This window comes from Cervus canadensis, chromosome 10 (assembly GCF_019320065.1).
Source record: "Cervus canadensis isolate Bull #8, Minnesota chromosome 10, ASM1932006v1, whole genome shotgun sequence".
Classification (NCBI taxonomy): Eukaryota; Metazoa; Chordata; class Mammalia; order Artiodactyla; family Cervidae; genus Cervus; species Cervus canadensis.
In genome coordinates, this window is record NC_057395.1 from 75,491,910 (window position 1) to 75,505,085 (window position 13,176).

General features: G+C 47.1%; 1 protein-coding gene across 4 annotated transcripts in view; it reads left to right on the top strand.

The window, feature by feature from the left end:
- Positions 1-3,012: 3,012 nt before the first annotated feature.
- The window catches only part of ARFGEF2 (ADP ribosylation factor guanine nucleotide exchange factor 2), an 81,832-nt gene continuing 71,668 nt past the window's right edge, over positions 3,013-13,176 (top strand). For 3 of the 4 annotated variants that reach the window (XM_043478808.1, XM_043478810.1, XM_043478811.1), the window contains exon 1: positions 3,014-3,314. In XM_043478808.1, the coding sequence (XP_043334743.1) occupies positions 3,194-3,314 (121 nt within the window). In that variant the 5' untranslated portion in view covers positions 3,014-3,193. Of the gene's footprint in view, positions 3,315-13,176 lie in introns of all 4 variants that reach the window. The other variant, XM_043478812.1, reaches the window with a different exon arrangement.

Below are 13,176 nucleotides of genomic sequence, written 5' to 3' on the forward strand. Positions count from 1 at the left end.
CGTCTCCCGGTGCACACATGGGAACTCTACCTCCGTTAACTATTCTGACATGAAATTCATAGATAATGAAATCTTCCCACACACATAATTTCTTGGAAAAGATAATGACCTAATAAAGATGAAACAAAAGGAAAGCAATGTGTAATTTGAAGATTTTATTTCAAGGTATAAATCTTCAGGCACAATTACACTAAGAGACAAAATAAAGCAGTCAGCTGCTGGAACCTAAAAGTCAAACCCCCTGGATTATGACAGCTGCTGATGCCAGGGTGCCATTTGGCAACTCAAATATGATAGTTGACTTCAACGTTGGTGACATGGTTTTGAAACGGTGAACAGTATTTGGTCATGTTCGGATAAAGTACAGTGTTCCCTTGAATTACGATCACAGCTGCATTCCTGGAAAATTCAATATATATTAAACCCATACTAAAAATGCTTTGTGTTAGAGCAGATGTAGGTTCTAGGTTCACTTCATTATAGGTTTTTCACTTCCAGAAGTGTCTAGTCCAGCCACATGAGATAATGCGTTATTCTTTGCTATCTTGGCTTATCCAGTTCTCTGCAGGATGCAGACGAACAATCCAGCTTCCCTATCATGACAATAAAAATACTTTCTCCACAAAGTTCCAAAAATTCCCCTAAGGGCGGTACTGCCTCACAGAGAAGCACCGCTTGAGAGGAACAGAGGTGCATAAGCCAAGCTCCGGATGGGAACAACAAGGGACACAGAGTGGCTAGAGAGTTCTGATGAGGAAGAAAGGGGGAGAGAGATGAGGCCTGAGAAGTCAGCCACACTGAGATACTTAGACTCAATTCCAAGAGTGATAGGGAGTCACTGCAGGGCTTTCAGCCGGGGAATGATGTGGCCTGATCTTGTCCACACGGGGAGGGCTCAAAACACCTGTCATTCTGTGGATTGCACTGCATTCTTCTGACTTTTGCATGTTCATTCACTCACTAATTCATTCAGCACATGAGGATTGAGGAGTATCTCAGTGATGTATGTACTGCTGTGTAAAAAGCTATCTCAACATGTAGTGGCTTACAATAACCATCATTCATTGTTTTCCTCCAATCTGTGGGTTAGCTGGGCAGTTTCTCTATTGGTCTCACCAGGGTTTCTCAAGCTGTTGAATTTGGCTGGTGGGTCAGCTGGGTCTGCACTCAGTCAGGAGTGCTGGGACGAGCCTCTCTCTCCACGGGCTCTTTCTTCCAGATGCTTCTACACATCCATCTGAAGACCTCATGATGCCCAGGTTCTGGAAAAGCACAGCCTCACTTTCACCACATTCATTGGTCAAGGCAAGTCACGAGACTAGTCCAAGGGGGTAGAGAAACAGACTTTTTTTTTCAAGATAGTATTTATTCATTTTAAACTTGACTCTGTTCCAGAAAGTCTTTAAAAAAAAATTATTGAAGTATAGTTGATTTACAACGTTGTGTTAATTTCAGCTATACAGCAAAGTGATACAGTTATACATGTATATATTCTTTCCATTATGGTTCATCACAGGATATTGAAAATAGTTCCCTGTGCTAAACAGTATGACCCTGTTGTTTATCGTTCCTGTACAGACTCTAATTCCTGACCTGAGGAGCCAACATGTCTTGAGATGACAATGGAACTTATGGCCATGAAACCTGCAACCTGGCTCCAGGCTAGGCCCTGGAGATGTAGCCTGCCCTGCTGTGGCCTGTACCCTAGTCAGACAAGGAAGTCAACTAGTGAAAAAGGTCGGAAAGTGCTGGAGGGAGACAGGGCCTCCCTGAGATGTTGGAGCTGACACCTGAGCATCTGAGCATGTCTGCGTCAGAAGTTAAGAAGATTCCACGGAAGACCCTGCTCTTGCATGAGCCCAGAAGCACCACAGCCCCCCTTAGGGGAAGCTTAAGGCAGGGTCCAGTGGAGATTACCGATGGTGTGACATCACTGGCTATGGGAGAGAGTGGGCTAGAATATCTGTCTCCTACCCTCCCTGGCAGGCCTGTGACACTGGCCATCTCTGGCTTCTTCCCCTGACTGATGCCCCCAAGTGCCCCCTCCAACATCCCCCACCCCCCGCCTGAGACACAGAACTGGGAAGAACCAAGGATTTAGGAACTAGATGGATACACTCCAGGGGGAGGTGCACTCGGGGTGGTCCTTTCTGATACCACCGTGCAGGGACGCAGCACCTGGACTGAAGGCCAGGAGTCGGCTCTACTCCAGGGGCAGGAGGGCTGCGCGCGTGCAAGGCGCGTGTCTTGCCACTGGGGTGGGGAAATCCCGTTTGGAGAGTGTGCATAAACACACCTTCTTCCAAACGCTCTTTCTGCTTCAGCCTTCCCTTCACCTGCCCTTTCGCCCCACTCCTCACCCCCGCCTTCCCTTGCTCTCTCCCTGTCCCGGCCTGTTTTCTCGCGTCCTCCTCTCCCCCTCCCTCCCACAGCATTTCTGTCCCACCCCGCCTCCCTCGCTCCTGGCGCACCACTTCCCCGTCTTTCCCCCACCGCCCTGCTCTCTCCCCATCTCCCCACGGCCGCTCACTTCTTCCCGCCCACCTCCTCCCTTTCTTCACCTGCTGGTCCAGCTCCCTCTTGTTCCTCCTCACTCCCCCTGACTCCATCACCTCTCCCTTGCCAACTTCCTCCCCATCCTCTCTCCCTCTCCCTCGCCTCGCCTCTTTCCTCTCTCGCCCTTTTATCCAGTCTTCTCTGCCCTCTTCCTCCCTCTCCAGTTCCCTCTCTCTCCTTCATATCCCACCCGGTCACCCCCCATCCTCACGCTCCTCGTTGCCACTTTCTCCTCACACCTCCGTCACCCGCCCCCCGTCACCTCTTTTCCCGTGTCCTTCACGTGCCCCCCGCCTCCGCCCATTTCTACTCTCTCGGCAACTTTTCCCCCCAACCCTCGCCCACCTGGCCCCGCCCCCTGCTACAGGCCCCGCCCCAGCCACAGGCCACGCCCCTGGCCACAGGCCCCCGCCCCCGAGGTCACGGGGTCGACGGACGCCGTCGCTGCTCCGCCGGTCACGTGGTCACGTGACGCGCTCCAACATGGCGGCGCCGTGGGGCCGCGGCGTCGCTTCCTGACTGGGTGGCGCGGACGGACGCGGCTGGTGCAGGCGGGGACGCCGGGCCCGCAGCCTCGCTCGCCCGCCCGCTCGCGCAGTCCGCCCGCGGGGCTGCCAGCCCCCGCTGGGCCGGGGCCATGCAGGAGAGCCAGACCAAGAGCATGTTCGTGTCCCGGGCCCTGGAGAAGATCCTAGCCGACAAGGAGGTGAAGCGGCCCCAGCACTCCCAGCTGCGCAGGGCCTGCCAGGTGGCGCTCGGTGGGTGAGCCGCCCCGGCCCGGCCCCGCGCCGGCCTCCCCATGCCGGCCGTTACCCCACCCGGCCTCAGCCCGGCCTCCTGGGCGTCACTTTCCCACCGCGACCCCAAGGCCCACCCGCCCGGCCTCCTTATTATATCCGGGGGGGGGACCTGGTGCCCTGGCAGCTCGGGACTGGCCCAAGGTCACCCAGCAAGTTGGTGACAGCCAGGGCCGGCTCTCCAGCCTCCCAGCCCTGGGTTCTCGCCACGACTCCCTGCCGTCCCATTTCCTGGTTCGTTCCCTCGTCATCCTCAGAAACAGCAGCTGTTGCTCTTAAGTTTTTCTTTACATGGGTTCTGCTGGTTGGAGTTGTCCCTTGTGAGCTGGGCAGGTGGGAAGAGCCGCCCAGCTGGTTTAGGGAAAACTGAGGCCTGCTTTGTAAGTGCCCAAGTGGTGACGGTTTTTCTTTCATTTGGGTATCGCCCATAACTCCCTCCAGGAGGGAATATAGAGAGGGTTATCCTTCACCTCCCAGGTATTGTAGTGTGCACGAGATCTACTCGTTCTCAGAGGGTCTGTGAGGGCAGAGATACTTGTTTTATTCACGCAGGATCCCCGACAGTGCTTGACACACCGTAGATGGTGCTGACTTGAAGGGACCCACAGATGACTGAGCGGCAGGGAGAAGTCTTATTCATCCCTAGTTAAAACCTTAGTGGTTGATTCCATTATCAACATCCTGTCTTTTAGTTTCTGCCATTCAGCAAATATTTATTTATCAAATGCCCACTGTGTACCAGGCACTGAGGATACAGTGGGGAAGAAGACAGACAAGGTGTTTGCCCTTACAGAGCTTATAGTCTAATAGAGGAGACGAAATAAGTAAATTTAAAGATTAATGAGACATTTTTGAATACTAATACATACTTCTGTACTAGTAATTTTTTTTGTAATTACTTTTGTAAAATTTTTTGTAAACAAGCAAAATGTAATAAAGAGGGCCTGAAACAGCATGGTCAAGAAAGTCCTTTCTGAGGAGGGGACATTTGAGCCAAGTATTGAAAGTCAGGAAGTATCAGCCATGTGGAATTTCAGGAGAGGAGAGGAGGTGAGGATCAGTACATTTGACCAGAGTCAGCTCTCATATTAATTCGCCATCCCAATGCCTTTGCTTTGGAATCTGTAAAAAGATCTGTTTTCCTAACAAGTGACTGAGTAAATGGAAAGTTTGATTTTCTTTGTCACCTTTTGAGGTTTGAGGTTACTATCATCTTTCTCCCTTCATTTGATGCAAAGTACTCTGGGAGTCTTCTCTTGGGGCCTAGGAATGGTTTTGTGAGCTTTGCAGTTATTTTTCTGGGAGGAGGGCCCTAGCTTTTGTGGGTCTGAGACACCCTCAAGGATCAAGAACTATTGATAACAAAGGTGGTTGTTGCTGAGATAATCTGGGAACAGCTGCTAGTCCTGAGAAATTCAGGATCAATTGAAGGAACTCACTGAGATTTAGATTTGTAAAGCTTTTTTATTCAGAAAACCAAGGCTAACTGTTGGATACTGTTTTATCAGGAATGCAGGATAAACCCTACAAAGCAGTTAGGTGAAAGCCGGATACTTACAACTCCACTTTGAAATCTGCCTGCGTTCTATCCTCTGTTACTTTAAGTGAATTGTTCCATAAGTTTGAAAATAGTTATTTGGCAACGTTTTCATTTACCCTTCAGAAAACTTAACATCAAAATTTCACCAAATCATATATCACTTTGTTGGAACCTACTTATAAAATCATCACATGGGTTATAAAAAGAGCCTTAACATTGGGAGCTTTTTAGATATTTTTAGATAATATCTTTGTTGAGAACTTCAGCTTTTTCCAACCCGAATTGTGGAATGCACATTCAGTATTTTGGTAGTGAATTGTAAGAAATAGCCTGTACTGAAAATAGAAATTCTCCGTTAAAAAATATTTTTCTTGTCAAATAATATAGATGAGTTAAATAAAATATCCCATATAATGTTATTTAAAAAAAATAGCCTATAAAGTAAGTAATTGACACAGGTTAATTGAATAGCTGATTGTCATGGTAGCTCATCATCAAATTGAGTAATTATTATAAAGTAATCTGTGTAAAGTGTTGAGTTAAATTGGCCATTTTTTTTTTTAAGACAGTACTCGTGTGTCATTGCTGTTAAGTAATAAAGGACTGCAGAAAAAAGCATATAGCGAAGTATCTGGCATCTCAAGGCTCAGTTTTGTGTCCAATAAAAATAGCTGAAGGGGGCTTCCCAGGTGGCTCGGCAGTAAAAGAATTCGCCTACCAGTGCAGGAGATGCAGGTTCAGTCCCTGTCTGGAGCAGGAAATGGCACCCCACTCCAATATTCTTGCCTGGAAAATCCCATGGACGGAGGAGCCTGGCGGGCTGCAGTCCATGGAGTTGGAAAGAGTCGGATATGACTGAGCCCGAGCCTGAAAAGTAGCTGAATCGTTGCTGTGTACAAGAAGCGTTGCAGCGTGGCGAGTGTTTTAGAGATTACCTATCATTTTGATAAGAGGAGCTGTAAGTGACCACTCAGAGTTGAAATGTTGACCAGTTGGAGCTGTTCCTGGAAACAGCTTCTGTGACCTTCCAGCAGTTGTGGCGTATTGGGAGGGAACGGGGGATGCGGGGGCTGTGTGGTGTAGGGGTTTGGAGTGTGTTCTCTGGACTCGCCTGCCTGGCTTCAAATGCCTTGGCTTCCAGTTGCTATCTTTGTGATCTTGGACAGATGTTACACCTTCAGGATGGGGCTTTTATAAAGGTGAAGTTAACTGACATGTGCACAACACTCGGCATGCAGTAGGTACACTATGTAGGCTTCCTGTGCTGTTTATCTTTATTATTTGGAGCTGTGACAAGCCACAGACACTGTAAGCACCTGGCTTGATGTTCTTAACTTAGGTTGGTTCTTCATTCAGGAATGACTTATTGCTCCATTTGGTTTGTAGATGCAATAAATAAGAATGTAATTACATGACTAAAAGGCTGTGTTTATTAGAGTAACAACTTGCCTAGCTCAGTGAAGACAGGAATTGTTCCTTGTGAAAGCAGTGATGATCAGGATGAATAGGTTTGGAGTAATCTCAGGGATTCATGCAAAGGGCCGACTCATTGGAAAAGACTCTGATGCCGGGAACGATTGAGGGCAGGAGGAGAAGGGAACTATAGAGGAGGAGATGGTTAGATGGCAACACCGACTCAATGGACATGAGTTTGAGCAAGCTCCAGGAGATAGTAAAGGACAGGGGAGCCTGGCATGCTGGGGTCCATGGGGTCACAAAGAGTCGGACATGACTGAGCAACTGAATAGCATTCATCTTCACTAAAGGCCAAATGCACAGGTAGGGTCTGCCCAGTTAGAAGATCGTGACCTTCCAGCCTTTATTGAGAAATCAAAAGAGCCTGTGAGAGTATTTATCACCTCAGGGATGCTGTTGCTCTTTACTTTCATAATGAAGTTTTGATATATGTTAATAATCTCGAACCTTTCAGCCCTCCAGTTGGAGCATATAATCACATTTTTAAACCTTCCTTTCACAACTGCCTTACTTGAGAGTTATTCTTTCCCATGATCTTTTTATATTTCTGGTCTTAAACCCTATGATAGAACCCAGAAAAATGGTACTGATGAACCTATTTGCAGGGCAGAATTAGAGACTAAGAGAATGGATTTGTGGACACAGCGGGGGAAGGAGATGGTAGGATGAACTGTGAAAGAGTAGCATTGAAATATGCACATTGCCACGTGTAAACTAGAAGCTAGTGGAAAGCTGCTGTAGATCAGGGAGCTCAGCCTGGTGCTGTGACGACCTAAAGGGATGGGGTAGGGGATGGGGGGCTCGAGAGGGAGGGGGTATATGCATGCTTCTGGGCAACTCACATTGTACGGCAGAAACCAACACATTATGAAGCAATTGTCCTCCAATTAAAAATAAATTTTTAAAAAAACTATGAAGTTTAGAGACTTGACAAGATAATCTGAGTGTTTTTAAACGGTGTGGGAAGATTTTGAAATCTCCAAAACTTGAACAGAATTGTTCTAACATTATTCTTCATGTATAAGAGCTGCAGTGTCTTATTTCATCATTTAACCCACAAAGGGCCGTTTAAGGGCTGAGTGCTCTGTAACTGTCAGCTGTCATTAAACATACCTGTGTTTTTCGCATGAAATTAAGTGACTTTAATCTTGGAGCAGTTTTAGGTTCACAGCAAAACTGCACAGGAGGTACAAGGAATTCCCATATTCCACCCCCACCCCCCCAGCCCCCGCCCCCCCCCCCCGGACACACGTGCTATTACCAACATCCCTCACCGGAGCTGGACGTTTTTATAGTGATGAACCTAACATTGATGCATCATTATCACCCAGTCAAGTGAGTGACTTTTTAAAAATCACATGTTATATAATAGCTGTGTGATATCAGCCATGTACTAGGCATTTCTGTGTTCCAGGCACAGTGCCATGTGCTCTACATGCAGTTTAGTTCTTACTATTATTATCCTTATTGAGGCCTAAAGAACTCGGCCAACTAACTCAACCAGAAAGCCGCGGAGCCAGGCTGTGAACACTGGCAGCCTGGCTCCGGAGCCCACGGTGACCACCAGCACCATTGCTTCTCCGTAAGGAAGCTCTTAGGCTGTGTGAGGTGCTCAATGGGGCCTTAAACAGTCATTATGTTGCAGCGAAGTTTCTATGCAGTGACGGTTTGGTAATGTTTCAATAAGTAAAGAGACCATATTTTTTTAATACGGTTGAATTGAATTTTGAGATGTAGTATTTGAAAGCCTGTAATCAAAAAGATCACAGCTTTTTCTCTGAATCTTTTCACTGCATATGTATTTGGTTTAATTTCGGGACTAAAAGGAAGAAAATGAGAGCAAAGAGCTGGTTTCCCATAAGCTTCATTTGAGGTATTAAATCTTTCTGATTTATGACCTCTGTCTCTTTATCAGCAGTAAATCCCTTCTGACTCATTCTGGAGTTGTGACGTGTAATTGATGTCCGTCTTGGATACAGCAGGCAGAGGGAAACCGAGGCTCAAGGGCAGCCTGCCCGCGTCTGCCCAGCCAGGTGGGCAGCAACTAGAACATGCAGCTGACGTATAAGTCATAAGGTCCAGTTTTAGACTTGTGGCTCTGTCTAATATACAGGGTTTAGAAACATGTGGATCACTGGTGATCTTAGCTTGAGCTGTTTTGTTGGCATGATGTGGGTGAAAACCAGACCAGAGTAGGCTGAGGAGTGAGTGGGAGGTGAGCAACACACAACCCTTTCCCAAAGATTGGCTTTGCTGTGAAGGGGAAGAGGGAAGTGTAGATCACAGGAGTGCTCTGGTTTATTCTTTTTTTTTAAAGATAGAAAAACTCAAAGAAGCAGCCAGTTAAGGAAGTACATTCATAAATTTTCATTCATTCATTGAGTTGCTAAATCATGTCCGACTCTTTCTGACCCTGCCAGGGTAGCAAAGCCAGGCTCCTCTGTCCGTGGGATTTCCCAGGCAAGAGTACTAGAGTGGGTTGCCATTTCCTTCTCCACGTACGCCAAGTCGTTTCATTTGTGTCCAGCTCTTTGCGACCCTGTGGACTGTAGCCCTCCAGGCTCCCGTCCGTGGGATTCCCCAGGCGAGAATACTGGAGTGGGTTGCCATTTCCTTCTCCAGGGGCTCTTCCTGACCTAGGGATCGAACCTGCATCTCTTAACGTCTCCTACACTGGCAGACAGATTCTTTACCACTAGCACCACCTGGGAAGCCACATTTCCTTCTACAGGGGGTCATAAATTTTAGTTGCATATTAATATACAAAAACATTGAGCATTCACATGACCATATAACATGGTAAGTTGCCTTTTTCCCTGTACGCTGTTGTTGTTCCTCTAACTTTGATATGTTCAAAATAACTGTTCTCACCCTTAGAAGGAATATAAGTGCAAAATTTGAAAAATACCAAAAATATCCCTTATCATAAACTAAGGCTTTCAGTTGGAATACAGAATAAAACTTTAATGTTAGCGAAGTCTGGTGTTTTGATTAGACATTTGTTTATGAGTGCCATGGATTATAAAAATTTTGAGAAATAGTAGGACTCTTTTTTTAACTGACATTACTTTTTGTTGAAAAGGTTTATGATTGTTTTTCAGGAGGAGGTCCTCTGTCTAGAAGCAGCACTAAAAATTGGATTTTGATTATTTAAAAGGATTTATTTATTGGATTGGCAGAAAGTTCATTGGCAGCTGTGTTTGAAACTTTGCATATTGATTAGTCTTGTGGTCCTGAACTGATAATTTAGCTTCTGGGAGCCTTGGTTTCCTGGGATGAGAAAGGTGATAATACCTGTGTCACAGGATCATTGTAAAGGTTACATGAACTAACACAATAAATAACTGACAACAGTTCCTGGGACCTAACAAATGACCTACTAAAGTTCAGAGACATTGGTGGTTTTATCTTAAGGACAAGGAACTGAATGCTTGTTCTTCTCTGCCTCCGTTATTAGTTGGTTTATGGATGTCTTTGCTGGTCTCTGACATTTCAACACCAGCAAGGCAAGTGGTTGGAAGAGTTTAGAGCTCTGCCCCGTACTTGTAAATCTCAGGGGAGACTCTGTAAGCGGTGCTGGGGAAAACAGTAAGATCATTCTTTATGGAAAAGCACAAACTTGTGAAAACGTGTACTTAATCAGCAAGTACATGGAGTCTCTCATATAAATAGCTCAGAACTGTGTTTAATTCTTACCATTTTCACCAGGCTTAGGGGGCCTGCCAGGAAAATACTTGACTTTCTTTCCAGCAAGGTTATCTTAGAAAATACTTAAATGTTTACTAGTTCATTCCTAGAGTCTTTCTGTAAGAAGCTTCTTTGAGATTACTGTCTTGGTTGTAAATGAGTCTTTGGGCTTTTTTTATTAGGTATTTCATTAGGTTTTCTAGACTTGTAGAACAGCCTTCTTATGCCGGGACCTAGAAGTCTTAAAATTTTCCTCATTCCTAAAGAATGGTCAGTGTGTTCTTGTTCTCTGTACAGTCCTTTTGTCTTTTGACTGAACCAGAGTGACGTTCATTTAGAAGATACTTATTTGGGTGTCATACCTGCTGTCAGGACACAAAGAAAGCAAAGACCCTGTTCTCATGGAACTTGGAATTAATGGGGAAGGAGGGGTCTGTTCAAGTGATCACGTTTTCTGAGTCATACCAGTAACGTGACAAGTCCTGTGAAGGAGAAAAACCTGATCCCACAGGCGAAGTGGACAAGGGGTGAAGGGAAGTTTCCCTGAGGAAGTTGTAAGAGCTGAATGATAAACGTTAAAGAGGTTAGGGTGAGAGGCACGTTGGCAGCAGGGGCAGAGGAGCACAGGCAAAGACCCTGGGGCAGAGAGGAGTATGCCCATTCAGGAAAACTAAAGGATACCACTGCCTGTGATTCTACAGTCACCCTAAAAAGTTTGGGGTTTTACATTTTAATAATATTAACTAAAAAAACTAAAGGAGGCCACTGTGTGCCTGGGGCATGGTAGATGAAGGGGGAGAGGGTTTGGAGATAAGGTAGGAGAGGTAGTCCAGGGCCCCAGCATACAAGACCTTGGAGGTTGTGTTGAGGAGTCTGATTTTTAGACCAATACCAGTGAGATAATACCGCAGAGTTCTAAACAGGGAAGAAGTTGAAAAAGACGTTAGTATTTTGGAAAGATCACTTGAGCCATTATGTTCAGAACATCTTTGAGGAAACCCGGAGGGGATGCCTGGGGACCACTAGGGAAGCAGTTATCATCATCCAGGGGAGACATGCTGGTCGCCCAGACTTGGACTAGTGACGGTAGACACAGAGTGGAATGAAGGTATTCCGCGCTGGTTTGAAGGTAAAGCCAAGAAAACCTAATGTTGGATTGGGTAAGAACGTCAGGATGTGGATCAGTAAGGCTGACTCTTACGTGTCTGACTCACCCAACTGGATGGATGGTGGTGCAGTTCCTTAGGATGGTTGGAAGACAATCTGGAGAGAGGTGGTTGGAGGAGCTTGGTCTGAGTTGGGGCTTGGATATCGGATGAACGTACGAGCTTCATGTTCATAAGGCAGGCCTGCCCCGGAAATGAGGACTGGGGAGTCATCTGAGCCCAGGTGGGAGTTGAAGGGGCAGGAAGGCTGCGAATGCCTCTGAGGAAGAGCTGAGGAAGGAAAGGCAGGAGAGCCTGGGCCCGAGGAGCCCCGGCCCGCCTGGCTGGGCAGAGGAGGCTGAGTCTGCCAAGGAAACGGAGGAGAGATGGGGCGGGAAGCAGAGGGCCAATGAGAACGTGTGCTTACAAGGCCAGGTGTGCGGTGTGCTCACTCTTGCTCAGTCGTGTCTTCGTGATCCCGTGGACTGCAGCCCCCCTGGCTCCTCTGTCCATGTGGTTTTCCCGGCAAGGATACTGGAGTGGGTTGCCATTTCCTTGTCCAAGGGATCATCTCAACCCAGGGATCAAACTTTCGTCTCCATGTCTCCTGCATTGCAGGCGGATTCTTTACCACTAGCGCCACCAGAGAAGCCCTTAAATTGAGAAGATTTCTGTGAGGGGAGGTCAGTAAGGTCAATCGCTGTGGAGAGGTCAGGTCGGACAGCACCTGGAAAACTGCCCATCAGCTTTAGAGCCCTGCGAGTCATGGGCGACCTTAGCTGGAGCTGTGCTGGTGACACAGTGAAGGTGAAAACCAGACTGGAATGAGTTGGGACGGGTGTGGGAGGTGAGGAAAAGGAGACGACTCTTTCCCAGGGTTTGCCTGGGGTGTGAAGAGAGAGACGTGGATCATGGAGTGGGTTTTGGCTTTATTTTTATCTTTGTTTGAAGGTAGAAGAGACTTGAGCTTGTTTAAACATCATTGGGAAGGGAGCCAGTTGAGGGAGAGGTTAACTAAGAAAAAGGACAGTTTATTCATTGAACAAACTGAGCGCCTGCTCTGCGCCTAGGAATTCTTAGATGCTGGGTATTCCGCAGTGACCAGAGCAGACCAAAGGCTCTGTTGTCACAGAGTTTATGTTCTGCTGGGGAAGTCAGAGTATAAGTGAAACAGAGTATGTCACAAGTGGTAAATAATGTGGCGAAAGACTAGAAAAATTGGTGTAAAGTGAAAAAATAGGGCAGGTAAGGTAGTGCAGAACCACAAGGAGGGGTCGGGTGGCAGTTTCAGGTAACGAGGGAAGAGGTGACATTTGAACAGTCATCTGAAAGAATCGATGAGTGAGCCTGTGGATATCTGGGGGCGGGAGGGCTTTCCAGGAGGCAGGAGGAGCTGGTGCGAAGGCCCTGGAACAGGAACTGGCCGTGAGTGAGCCGGGGTGGGGTGGTGGGAGGTGAGGTCAGAGGGGGGATCACAGGGGTCCAGATCTTTCAGAGGCTTGGAGGCCAAGATCAGGACTGTGAGTTTTACTCTGTGTGAGGTGAGAAGCCAGTGGAGTTCTGCGCAAAGGCGCAGATGTTATCAGATTTACATTATAATGGTTATGGATAATCTGTTTTGAGCAGAAATATAAATCTGATTTATATTTTAAGGAAACCCCTCTGGCTGCTGTGTAGAGAACGCTCTGGGCCACGAGGAACAGTGAGAGTGGAAGGCATGAGACCAGTTAAGAAGAGGCTCTTGGTCCAGGCGGGAGATGGTGACAGCTTGGCCTGGCATAATGGGGGTGGTCCCCCGTGGGGAGAAGTGGTCAGATTTAAATAGTTCTCAGAAGGCAGTAGGGATGGGACACTGCAAAGGTGGAGGGACTTGACACTATTTTCCAGCAGGGGAGAGTCTGGGCTGGTCAGTTTATGTATTGGCTCACAGGAAGTTGAAGGAGTCTCCTTGTGGCTTTTAATTTTTGCATGAAAT